Genomic DNA, 13,044 nt, shown 5'->3' with positions numbered 1-13,044 from the left:
ACCGGGCTGGTCTCCAGCTCCTGGCCTCGAGTGATCTGCCTGCCTCGGCCTCCCGAGGTGCTGGGATTGCAGACGGAGTCTCGCTAACTCAATGCCCAATGGTGCTCAGGCTGGAGTGCACTGGCGTGATCTCGGCTCTCTGCAACCTCCACCTACCAGCCTCGGCCTCTTAAAGTGCTAAGATTACAGCCTCTGCCCCACCGCCACCCCGTCTAGGAAGTGAGGAGCCTCTCTGCCTGGCCGCCCATCGTCTGGGATGTGAGGAGCCCCTCTGCCCGGCCGCCCTATCTGGGAAGTGAGGAGCGCCTCTGCCCGGCCGCCCATCATCTGGGATGTGAGGAGCGCCTCTGCCCGGCTGCCACCCCGTCTGGGAGGAAGTGAGGAGCGCCTCTGCCCGGCTGCCCCGTCTGGGAGATGAGGAGCACCTCTGCCCGGCCGCCCCGTCTGGGAGGAAGTGAGGAGCGCCTCTGCCCTGTTGCCCTATCTGGGAAGTGAGGAGCGCCTCTGCCTGGCCGCCACCCCGTCTGGGAAGTGAGGAGAGCCTCTGCCTGGCTGCCACCCCATATGGGAAGTGAGGAGCGCCTCTGCCCAGCCGCCCCTTCTGGGAGGTGAGGAGCGCCTCTGCCCAGCCGCCCCGTCTGGGAAGTGAGGAGTGCCTCTGCCCGGCCGCCCCGTCTGGGAGGTGAGGAGCGCCTCTGCCTGGCCGCCACCCCGTCTGGGAGGAAGTGAGGAGCACCTCTGCCCAGCTGCCCCATCTGGGAAGTGAGGAGCGCCTCTGCCCGGCTGCCACCCCCTATGGGAAGTGAGGAGCGCCTCTGCCCGGCCGCCCACTCTGGGAAGTGAGGAGCGCCTCTGCCCGGCCGCCCACTCTGGGAAGTGAGGAGCGCCTCTGCCCGGCCGCCCACTCTGGGAGGTGAGGAGTGCCTCTGCCCGGCCGCCCCGTCTGGGAGGTGAGGAGCGCCTCTGCCTGGCCGCCACCCCGTCTGGGAGGAAATGAGGAGCACCTCTGCCCGGCCGCCCACTCTGGGAGGTGAGGAGCGCCTCTGCCTGGCCACTCCGTCTGGGAAGGGAGGAGCGCCTCTGCCCGGCCACCCCGTCTGGGAGGTGAGGAGCGCCTCTGCCCAGCTGCCACCCCGTCTGGGAGGAAGTGAGGAGCACCTCTGCCCGGCTGCCCCATCTGGGAAGTGAGGAGCGCCTCTGCCCGGCCGCCACCCCATATGGGAAGTGAGGAGCGCCTCTGCCTGACCACTCCGTCTGGGAGGTGAGGAGCGCCTCTGCCCGGCCGCCCCGTCTGGGAGGTGAGGAGTGCCTCTGCCCGGCCGTCACCCCGTCTGGGAGGAAGTGAGGAGCACCTCTGCCCGGCTGCCCCGTCTGGGAGATGAGGAGCACCTCTGCCCGGCCGCCCCGTCTGGGAGATGAGGAGCACCTCTGCCCGGCCGCCCCGTCTGGGAGGTGAGGAGTGCCTCTGCCCGGCTGCCACCCCGTCTGGGAGGAAGTGAGGAGCACCTCTGCCCGGCCGCCCCCTCTGGGAAGTGAGGAGCGCCTCTGCCTGGCCGCCACCCCGTCTGGGAGGAAGTGAGGAGCGCCTCTGCCTGGCTGCCCCATCTGGGAAGGGAGGAGCACCTCTGCCCGGCCGCCACACCGTCTGGGAAGTGAGGAGCGCCTCTGCCTGGCTGCCCCATCTGGGAAGGGAGGAGCACCTCTGCCCGGCCGCCACACCGTCTGGGAAGTGAGGAGCGCCTCTGCCTGGCTGCCCCATCTGGGAAGGGAGGAGCACCTCTGCCCAGCCGCCACACCGTCTGGGAAGTGAGGAGCGCCTCTGCCTGGTCGCCCCGTCTAGGAGGTGAGGAGCGCCTCTGCCCGGCCGCCCAGTCTGGGAAGTGAGGAGCGCCTCTGCCCGGCCGCCCTGTCTGGGAGGTGAGGAGCGCCTCTGCCTGGCCGCCACCCCGTCTGGGAGGTGAGGAGCGCCTCTGCCTGGCCGCCACCCCATCTGGGAGGAAGTGAGGAGCGTCTCTGCCCGGCCGCCCCGTCTGGGAAGTGAGGAGCGCCTCTGCCCGGCCGCCCCCTCTGGGAAGTGAGGAGCGCCTCTGCTCGGCCGCCCCCTCTGGGAAGTGAGGAGCGCCTCTGCTCGGCCGCCCCGTCGGGGAAGTGTGGAGCGCCTCTGCCCGGCCGCCCCCTCTGGGAAGTGAGGAGCGCCTCTGCTCGGCCGCCCCGTCGGGGAAGTGAGGAGCGCCTCTGCCTGGCCGCCCCGTCTGGGAGGTGAGGAGCGCCTCTGCCCGGCTGCCACCCGGTCTGGGAGGAACTGAGGAGCGCCTCTGCCCGGGCGGCCCCGTCTGGGAAGCGAGGAGCGCCTCTGCCCGGGCGGCCCCGTCGGGGAAGTGAGGAGCGCCTCTGCCCGGCCGCCCCGTCTGGGAGGAGAGGAGCGCCTCTGCCCGGGCGGCCCCGTCTGGGAAGCGAGGGGCGCCTCTGCCCAGCCGCCCTGTCTGGGAGGTGAGGAGCGCCTCTGCCCGGCTGCCCTGTCTGGGAGGTGTACCCAACAGCTCAGAAGAGACAGCGACCATCGGGAGCGGGCCATGAGGACGATGGCGGTTTTGTTGAAGAGAAGGGGAGGAAGTGTGGGGAAAGGAAGGAGAGATCAGATTGTTGCTGTGTCTGTGTAGAAAGGGGTGGGCATAGGAGACTCCATTTTGTTCTGACTAGGAGAAATTCTTCTGCCTTGGGATGCTGTTGATCTATGGCCTTTCCCCCAGCCCCGTGCTCTCTGAAACATGTGCTGTGTCAACTCAGGGTTAAATGGATTAAGGGTGGTGCAAGATGTGCTTTGTTAAACAGATGCTTGAAGGCAGCATGCTCTTTAAGAGTCATCACCACTCCCTAATCTCAAGTACTCAGGGGCACAAACACTGCAGAAGGCCGCAGGGTCCTCTGCCTAGGAAAACCAGAGACCTTTGTTCATGTGTTTATCTCCTGACCTTCTCTCCACTATTATCCTATGACCCTGCCATATCCCCCTCTCCGAGAAACACCCAAGAATGATCAATAAATACTTCAGAAATTTAAAAAAAAAAAAAAAAAGAAAAAGGCAGTGCCACAGACACTGGGGACGTGGGGGTGGAGAGTTTCAAGATGGAGGAAGTGTTCAATGATACCAGATGCCTCAGAGAGGTCAAAGAAGATACGGGCTGCAAGGCAGGTTGTTAGTGGCATTAAGGGAGGTTTTCATGGAGTAGTGTGGCAAGATGCCTGATTTTGCTGGATTGAAGAGTAAATGGGAGGGTGAAGGCGTTGAGAATAGGCTAGATTCGTTTCAAGAAGTTTGACCAATTAGGGAAAGGAGGAGAGGGGGTGATAGCAAAAGGAGGAAGAGAGAGTTTATTGTTTTTAGTTTTTAGATGGGAGAAACTTGAGTATGTTTTTAGGCTGAAGGGAAAGGAACCATTGTACAGGGAGAGAGGGAAGATCCAAGGGAAGGAAAGGATGATGAATACTTGATGGAACATTTTTAGAAGTACTAGGAAATTTAGGATCAAAGGCAGAGGTGCAAGGCTATTTTGAAGTTGGGAGTCAGGACCATATTTATCCAGAAGGCACTGTTTGTGTGGTGCCTAACCTACAAACTGTTATGGGATCTTTGAAAATATTTGAGACCTAAAAGAAAATTTATCAACCCTAAAGTATGGATAGATGTTTTATTATATGTGTATAAAACAAAAAAAAAAAAAAAAAAAAAAAAAAAAAAAAAAAAAAAAAACTATTTCAGCAATGCAGACAATTAAGTGTGTTGTTGTGGGTGATGGTGCTGTTGGTAAAACAACACAACAAATTTCCATCGGAATATGTACCAACTAACTGTTTTTGACAACTATGCAATAACAGTTATGACTGGTGGAGAACCATATACTCTTGGACTTTTTGATACTGCAGAGCAAGAGGATTATGAGGGATTATGACTGCTGAGTTATCCACAAACAGATGTATTATTCCTAGTCTATTTTTCAGTGGTCTCTCCATCTCTCCATTTTCATTTGAAAATGTGAAAGAAAAGTGGGTGCCACTGTCCAAAGACTCCTTTGTTGCTTGTTGGGACCCAAATTGATCTCAAAGATGACCCCTCTACTATTGAGAAACTTGCCAAGAACAAACAGAAGCCTATCACTCCAGAGACTGCTGAAAAGCTGGCCCATGACCTGAAGACCGTCAAGTATATGGCGTGTTCTGCACTCACAAAGGAAGGCCTAAAGAATGTATTTGACGAAGCAATATTGGCTGCCCTGGAACCTCCAGAACCGAAGAAGAGCCGCATACGTGTGCTGCTAGGAACATCTCTCCAGAGCCCTTTTTGCATAGCTGGTGTCGGCATCATACTAAAACCAATGTTTAAGTCAAATTAAAGCTTAAAAATTAAAATTCGTTTTTGCCATAATGACAAACGCACTGCACCTACCCACATGCACTCATGTGAGACAAGGCCCATAGCTGTGCGCTGCCCCCCCCCATATCCCTAGCCCAGTACTAGTTAATTTTGAGTAATTGTACATTGTCAGAAAAGTGATTAGTACTAGTTTGTTTTGTTGTTTCAAGATATATATACACATTTTTAAAGCAAGGCATGCTTGTGGATGACTCTGTAACAGACTAATTGGAATTGTTGAAGCTGCTCCCTGATTCCACTCTGGGACATCTTAGTGGGTTTTTTTTCCCCCTCCTCTTTTTTAGGGGGGAGTGCGTGTGAGGTTTGTTTTTCAGTCTTTTTTTTTTTTTTTTTTTTAATTCATTAACCAGTGGATGGCCCTTAAGGTGAGGAGGACCAATTGATTCCACAGTCTACTTCCTAGATCTAGTTGAGAAAACATGTTCCCCATCTGGGGCTTTTAGGAAGGAGTACAGTAAATGCCTCATTTAATAACATACTCCTTTTAGAAAGTTAGTTCCCTTTTACTCCACCCTTGAGTAGATCCAGTATTTGATGAAACTTGTGAAAGTAGGTGGAGGCTGTCTTACCCCTCCTCTTTTCTAGGAGACACTATATGTGACTGTGACTTTCAAGGACATTTGTTTGCCATTTGCTGATTTTTTTGGAAAGTTAATTTCTTAACTTCTTCCACTAATAAATGAAGAAAAGTACTGCACCTTTGAAACAGAACAAATAGATTCAGCTTGTAATTAAAAAAAAAATTTCCCGGTCAAAAAAAAGAAAAAAAGAAGACACAGATGAGTATAATAGCTGAGGTTATATAAAGGCATAATTAAATGGGAAACAGGTAAATAAAGACAAGGAAGGACATAAGAAAACAGACTTACATCCAAGGTAAAGACCCTGGCTAAATGATAAGAAGAAATGAAGAGCTGATTCAAAACATCCAAGACCAGCCTGGGCAACACAATGAGAACGTGTCTTTATAAAAAATTTAAAAATTGGCTGGGAACAATGCTCATGCCTGTAATTCGAGAACTTTGGGAGGCCGAGGTGGGCGAATCACTTGAGGTCAGGAGTTTGAGACCAGCCTGGACAACATGGTAAAGCCTCATCTCTACTAAAAATACAAAAAGTGAGCCAGGCACAGTGGTGTATGCCTGTAATCCCAGCTACTGGGGAGGCTGAGGCATGAGAATCGCTTGAACCTGGGAGGCAGAGGTTGCAGTGAGCCAAGATCAAGTCACTGCACTCCAACCTGGGTGACAGAGCAAGACTCTGTTTCAATAAATAAATAAATAAGTAGGTAAGGGGGTGGGCATGGTAGGCAGAGATTGCAGTCAACTGAGATCGCGCCACTGCACTCCAGCTTGGGCGACCGAACGAGACTGTCTCAAAAAAAAAAAAAAAAAAAAAGAAATTTTTTTCTCTTTCTAACTTTCTAAAACACAAACCTAACCACTCTTTGATACAAACACTGATTACTTCCCATCTCCATCTCCCTTAGCAATAAATTTTTTTTTAAGGCACACCTGAAAGACACAGCCATTCCCATTCTCAGGGCTCCCCTATTATAGGAGCTTTCATGGGTATTAGGGCAAGTTTTGTGTACTCTCTTCTTTCATGTGTCTTGCTCATGCTGTCTCCTCAAAGGGTCCTTTTCTACTTTCCTGCATTTAAACAGCAGCAATCCTAGGTCAGGGAAAGTGGCTCAGGCCTATAATTCCAACACTTATGGAAAGGCTGGGAGCATCACTTGAGGCCAGGAGTTCAAGACCATCCTGGGCAACATAGCAAGACCTTGTCTCTACAAAAAAAATTTTTTGACCGGGCGCGGTGGCTCACGCCTATAATTCCAGCACTTTGGGAGGCTGAGGTGGGCAGATCACGAGGTCAGGAGATCGAGACCATCTTGGCCAACATGATAAAATTCCGTCTCTACTAAAAATACAAAAATCAGCTGGGCTTGGTGGCATGTGCCTGTAATCCCAGCTACTCAGGAGGCTGACGCAGAAGAATTGCTTGAACCAGGGAGTCAGAGGTTGCAGTGAGCCAAGATTGCGCCACTGCACTCCAGCCTGGCAACAGAGCGAGACTCCGCCTTAAAAAAAAAAAAAACACACACACAATTTTTTTTAATTAGTCAAGTGTGGTGGGTGGTACACGCCTGTAGTCCTAGCCACTACAGAGGATGAGGCTTCAGCCCAGGAGGTTAAGGCTGCAGTGAGCCGTGATTGTGCCACTGGAGTGTAGGGGTGCGATCTTGGCTCACTGTAACCTCCGTCTCCCAGGTTCAAGTGATTCTCCTGCCTCAGCCTCCCAAGTAGCTGGGATTACAGGTCCGTGCGACCACACCTGGCTAATTTTTGTATTTTTTAGTAGAAACAGGATTTCACCATGTTGGCCAGGCTGTCCTGAACTCCTGACCTCGGATGATCTGCCCACCTCAGCCTCCCAAAGTGCTGGGATTACAGGCGTGAGCCACCATGCCCGGCCAACCCTATCTCTTAAAATAAATAAATAAATAGCAGCAATCCTTCAAACACCACCTTCTTTCCCAGTGACTCTAGTCAAATACTGATCTCTTTTTCCTGACCAGTTATCCCTTCTTGCCATTACAATACATGGTGACATTTGTTTATTTTTATTTTATTTATTTATTTTTTTGAGACAGTTTCACTGTTGTTGCCCAGGTTGGAGTGTAATGGCACGATCTCAGCTCACCGCAATCTCCGCCTCCCGGGTTCAAGCGATTCTCCTGCCTCAGCCCCCCAAGTAGCTGGAATTACAGGCATGTGCCACCATGCCCGGCTAATTTTGTATTTTTACTAGAGACAGGGTTTCTCCATGTTGCTCAGGCTGGTCTCGAACTCCCAACCTCAGGTGATCCGCCCGCCTCGGACTCCCAAAGTGCTGGGATTACAGGTGAGAGCCACCACGCCCAGCCTGACATTTATTTTTTACACTTGCATATTCATTCCTTCCTTGATTCTAGAAAGCCACTGAGGCAGCTTACAATAAAACAAATACTATAACTGACCCATTAAGAGATTAAAACCCACGACGTCATTAAGGAGATTTGTGCAAAATACTTAGTTCTAAGCATTCTAGCATCAAAACTAAAGAAGTAACTCAATGAATTATGAAGGGCATTTGATTCTATTAAACTTGGCACTTCTGTCTTTTATCTTATGTTCTCTGTTTCATATCTAATAATATGTTTGCTGAACTATTATCCATTATTCATGGTGTGTTTGTTTTTTGCCCTATACTTGAGCATTCTCAGAATATTTAGACCCAATTAGCAAGCAATGAATAAAAAAAAGAAAAAGAAAGAGAAAAAAATTTATGAAAAAGAGAATATTTAAGGCCAGGCACGGTGGCTCATGCCTGTAATCCCAGCACTTTGGGAGGCAGAGGCGGGTCGATCACCTGAGGTCAGGAGTTCAAGACCAGCCTGACCAACATGGTGAAAACCTGTTTTTACTAAAAATACAAAAATTAGCCAGGCATAGTGGCAGGTGCCTGTAATTCCAGCTATCTGGGAGGCTGAGGCAGGAGAATTGCTTGAATCCGGGAGGCGGAGGTTGCGGTGAGCCGAGATCACGCCATTGCACTCCAGCCTGGGCAATGAAAGGGAAAATCTGTCTCAAAAAAAAAAGAAAAAGAATATTTTAGACCCAAGATTTTAAAAATCTGAGATGGGGCTGAGTGAGGTGGCTCACACCTCTAATACAAGCAGTTTAGGAGGCTGAGGTGGGTGGATCACCTGAGCCCAGGAGTTTGAGACCAGCCTGGGCAACAGGGCAAAACGCCATCCCTATAAAAAATACAAAAATTAGCCGGGTGTGGTGGCGCACACCTGTAGTTCCAGCTACTCAGGAAGCTGAGGTGGCAGGCTCACCTGACCCCGGGAGATCAAGGTTGCAGTGAGCCATGATCACGCTACTGCACACCAGCCCGGACGACAGGGTGAGACCCCATCTCAAAAAGAAAAAATCTGAGATGGCTACAGATTATGACTTTTTGAGGTGCAATTAGTGTTTATCATCACAGTAAAAAAAAAAAAAAAATTCAATAATGATGATAGCAAATAAGACAGTTTATGCAAAGAAAAAAACTATTAATCATTGTCTCTGAGAATAATTTACTATTATCTTAAATCAGTAAAAAATAAAATGTATATTATTTATGTAATCTGAAAAAGTACAGAATGTTTTAAAAGACTGTTCTAATAAAAGCTTTCAACTTTAAGCTGTCAAAAAGAAGTCATAAGAATTCTGGTCTGATATAAGTCAGCTACTCAAGCTAGATTGAGGATGGAGGGTGGGGAAAAAAAATTGGAATCTGGCCTTAACTAAGAAATAGTAATATCTTTCTTTAAGAAACAGATACTGCTAAGGAAAGATACCAGAGTTAGTGGAGGAAATCCAAAAAAATTCTATGATGTGGTTACCTTAAGACAGTATTATTTTTATATTCAATCGCCTTTAGGTTTGGAGGCAAATAATAATGATAAGATATGATCTGTGACCTAACCTATTCATAATCCAGAAGAGGCTATAAGCCAGGCATAGTTGAAACTAAAATACAGGGGATGATAATTGTTCTATAATCAATAAATGCTATCAAATTAAAGGGAGAGAGACTGAGGTTTTCATTGTGTGACAGAAATACATACACGTCTGAGGAAAATCCAGTGACTCATTCTAGCTAGTACAAATGGTTCACATATAAAGACTGACAGGCCGGGTGGGGTGGCTCACGCCTGTAATCCCTGCACTTTGGGAGGCCGAGGTGGGTGGATCACGAGGTCAAGAGTTCAAGACCAGCCTGGTCAAGATGGTGAAACCTCATCTCTATTAAAAATGCAAAAATTAGCCAGGCGTGGTGGCGGGCGCCTGTAACCCCAGCTACTTGGGAGGCTGAGGCAGAGAACTGCTTGAACCTGGGAGGCAGAGGTTGCAGTGAGCCAAGATTGCACCACTGCACTCCAGCCTGGGCGACAGAGATTCTGTCTCAAAAAAAAAACAAACAAAAAAAACAAAAAACCTACAAAGAGACCATATGTAGACAGAGGGTGAAGGGTCTTAGCTCATACTAAAGAAACTCTATACCATAGTCTAAGAGAAGTACCTAAGGTGTTTGAGCAGGAATGAAACATATTGGATGGCATATTAAGAACATTAATCTGAAAGTGATACATGAAATGATTAGAGGAAGAAATAAAGACAGAGATATTAATTAACAATAGCGACAGAGGTATTAATTTATAATAGCAAACAAAGGACGTGAACAGACATTTCTCCAAAAAAGATACAAAAATGACCGATAAGCACATGAAAAGACAATATCATTAGCCATCAGAGGAGTACAAGCCAAAACCACAATAGGGAGCTGGGTAGGGTGGTGCATGCCTGTAGTCTCAGCTACTCAGAAGGCTGAGGTGGGCAGGATCACTTCAGCCCAGAAGTTAGAGATTGCACTCAGCCATGACTGCACCACTACACTCCAGCCTGGGTGACAGAGCAGACTGTCAGCTGGTTTCAAAAAGAAAAAAAAATCAAAATTAAATAGATAAAACATACGTGCACGCGGGCACAGAGTAAAATACTACTTCACACCCACTAGAATGGCTATCATAAAAAAGATAATCACTGGCAAGAATGTAGAGAAATCGGAATCCTCATATATTGCTAGTGGGAATGCAAAACGGTGCAGCTGCTTTGAAAAATAATTTGGGCCCGCGCAGTGGCTCACTCCTGTAACCCCAGCACATTGGTAGGCCGAGGCAGGTGGATCACCTGAGGTCAGGAGTTCGAGACCAGCCTGGCCAACGTGGTAAAACCCTGTCTTTACTAAAAATACAAAAATTAGCTACACATGGTTGTGCGTGCCTGTAGTCCCAGCTACTCAGAAGACTGAGGCATGAGAATCACTTGAACCCGGGAGGTGGAGGTTGCAGTGAGCTGAGATCACACCACTGCACTCCAACCTAGGCAACACAGCAAAACTCTGTCTCAAAAAAAAAAAAAAAAAGAAAAAGAAAAAGAAAAAAATTATAATAATTTGGAATTCCTCAAAATGCTAATAAACATCGATTCCATATAACCTAGGAATTTTACTCTTAGGTATATACCCAAGAAAACTGAAACCATACATTCTCACAAAAACTTGTACACAAATGTTTATAGCATTTTTCATAAAATCCAAAAAGTAGAAACAACCCAAACATCCCTCAACTGAAGAATGGATTTTTAAAATTTGGTATACTCATACAATAAAATATTATTTAGCAAAAAAAGGAATTAAGTAATTATACATGCTACAACATGGATGAACCTTGAAAACAGTCTGCCCAAAGAAGACAAAGGCCACACACTGTACAATTCCATTTATATGCGAGATCCAGAATAGGCAAATCTAGAGACAGAAAGATCAGGAGTTGCCTGGGTTTGTGGGTGGATGGGTTAAATGGAGAGTGACTGCTAATGAGTACAGGGCTTCTTTTTGGAAGGACGAAAATATTTTAAAGTTGATTGTGGTGATGGTTGCAGAACTCTGTGAATGTACTTTTGGGGTTCAGAAACTGATATCCCAAAATATGGTGCTTTGACTTGCTGAACTAAGTAAGTCTCTCAAGGTCTCTCTGACCCCTGTAGCTCCCCTCCCTCAATCTTCTTTCTCTCAAAGTACAGCATGAAGTTGTTTTCTGAAGTTCTCTTATCTGCCTTAGTCCAGATCCACTAAAGAAGAAAACAATTACAATTACCTTTGTTCCCTTCCCTGAGTTTTCAATAACTAAACTTATATAGCAGGAATATAAAAACTGAAGTCTTTTTTTTTTTTTTTTTGAGGTGGAGTCTCGCTCTGTCGCCCAGGCTGGAGTGCAATGGCATGATCTCGGCTCACTGCAACCTCTGCCTCCTAGGTTCAAGTGATTCTCCTGCCTCAGCCTCCCAAGTAGCTGGGATTACAGGTGTGCACCACCATGCACAGCTAATTTTTTTTTTTTTAGTAGAGACGGGGTTTCACCATGTTGGCCAGGCTGATCTCAAACTCCTGATCTCAGGTGATCTGCCCATCTCGACCTCCCAAAATGCTGGGATTACAGGTGTGAGCCACCGTGCCTGACTGACTGAAGTCTTTTAACAGACCTGGACCTGGAGAGACTTTTGTCATAAACCACTATCTATTCTGTGGGCCAAACAGACTTTGTCCCAGACCACTGTACATTCTTCGAGCCCTCTGAATTCCCCTAAAAATCATTTACCATCCCTCTAAAATCATCCACACTTCCCCATCTCCCTTTCCCCTATGAAGAAGACTATTTAACCATTTTGTACCCCATTGCATGATGGGGTAATCATTCTGTGATCCATCCCACCCCTACCCATGCATGCTACTAAGATGTACGCCTTTTCTCCTATTTATCTGCCTTTTGTCAGGCCCTAGGGGGAGGATCATTTAAGCCCAGGCGTTCGAAACCAGCCTGGGCAATATAGTGAGACCCCATCTCTACAAAAAACTGCAGAATTTGCTGGGCATGGTGGTGCACGACTGTAGTCACCACAGCAGGAGGTTGCATGATTGTGTCACTGTTATAAGTAAATAAATAAATGGGTAACCTGTAGAGGATATGAATTATATCTCAATAAACCTGTTAACACAATACCAAACAAACAAAATTAGCAACTACCCAGGTGCCCATGTTTAAGGAAAAAAAAAACTGTAAAATATCCAAGAATATTCTACAATAAAAATTACATATCTATATATCTTCATTCATTCATTCATTCAGCAAATATTAATTGAGCACCTGACATGTAACAGCCATTAAATATTTTGTTCTCTTAAGATTTTTTTTTTTTTTTTTTTTAGACAGTCTCACCCTATCACCCAGGCTGGGGTGCAGTGGCGCAAACTCAGCTCACTGCAACCTCTACCTCCCAAGGTCAAGTGATTCTCACGCCTCAGCCTCCGGAGTAGCTGGGACAGCAGGCGTGCACCACCATGCCCAACTTATTTTGTATTCTCCATGTTGGCCTGGCTGGTCTCAAACTCCTGGCCTCAAGTGACCCGCCCACCTCAGCCTCCCCAAGTGCTGGGATTACAGGCATGGGCCACCATGCCTGGCCCTCTCAGGATTATTTTTTAATCATATGGGGAAAAACAAAGTAAAGCAGCCGATGTTTCTAAAACTTACCAGTGATCTGAAGCTGTGATTTCATGGTGAGGCTACCCATTGAACCAAGTTGTGATCCACTGTCAGACATATCACCAATAGGTTGGAAAACCTGAACATGGCAAAGGAGACACTGTAAACATCAAAAATTCCCATTAAAAACATATGTAAATAGTGCTAACCTGGCTATTTATTACTGAAGACCATGTAACAAAGGCCTTTACATTACTAAACACAATTTTCAATTCTAGTCTTTATCCTACCTAACTTATTGGCAAAATCTGACATGGCTGTTCATCCCCTCCTCCATGTTTTACTTTCTTCCCTTCAGTTCACAAGATATATTCTCCAGATTTGTGTCCTACCACACAGATTGTTCCTTCTCAGTATCCTCTGATGATTCCTTTTCTTTTCTCCATTATCTTAACGCTAACATATCCTAGAG

The 13,044-nt window shown here is 47.6% G+C and overlaps 1 protein-coding gene and 1 pseudogene across 4 annotated transcripts in view; one reads left to right on the top strand and one right to left on the bottom strand.

Annotated features, from left to right (window-relative positions):
- The window catches only part of ITCH (itchy E3 ubiquitin protein ligase), a 156,095-nt gene that overhangs the window by 113,829 nt on the left and 29,222 nt on the right, over positions 1-13,044 (bottom strand). For 2 of the 4 annotated variants that reach the window (XM_063720616.1, XM_024238866.3), the window contains one exon: positions 12,621-12,711. The exons of 1 other annotated variant lie outside the window; for it this stretch is intronic. In XM_063720616.1, the coding sequence (XP_063576686.1) occupies positions 12,621-12,711 (91 nt within the window). Of the gene's footprint in view, positions 1-12,620; positions 12,733-13,044 lie in introns of all 4 variants that reach the window. One more of the 4 variants, XM_054542165.2, reaches the window with a different exon arrangement.
- Positions 3,763-4,391, top strand: LOC103888787 (cell division control protein 42 homolog; annotated as a pseudogene).

The sequence above is a fragment of the Pongo abelii genome, chromosome 21 (genome assembly GCF_028885655.2).
Source record: "Pongo abelii isolate AG06213 chromosome 21, NHGRI_mPonAbe1-v2.0_pri, whole genome shotgun sequence".
In the NCBI taxonomy this organism is placed as follows: Eukaryota; Metazoa; Chordata; class Mammalia; order Primates; family Hominidae; genus Pongo; species Pongo abelii.
This window is presented reverse-complemented; position numbering and strand designations above follow the sequence as displayed.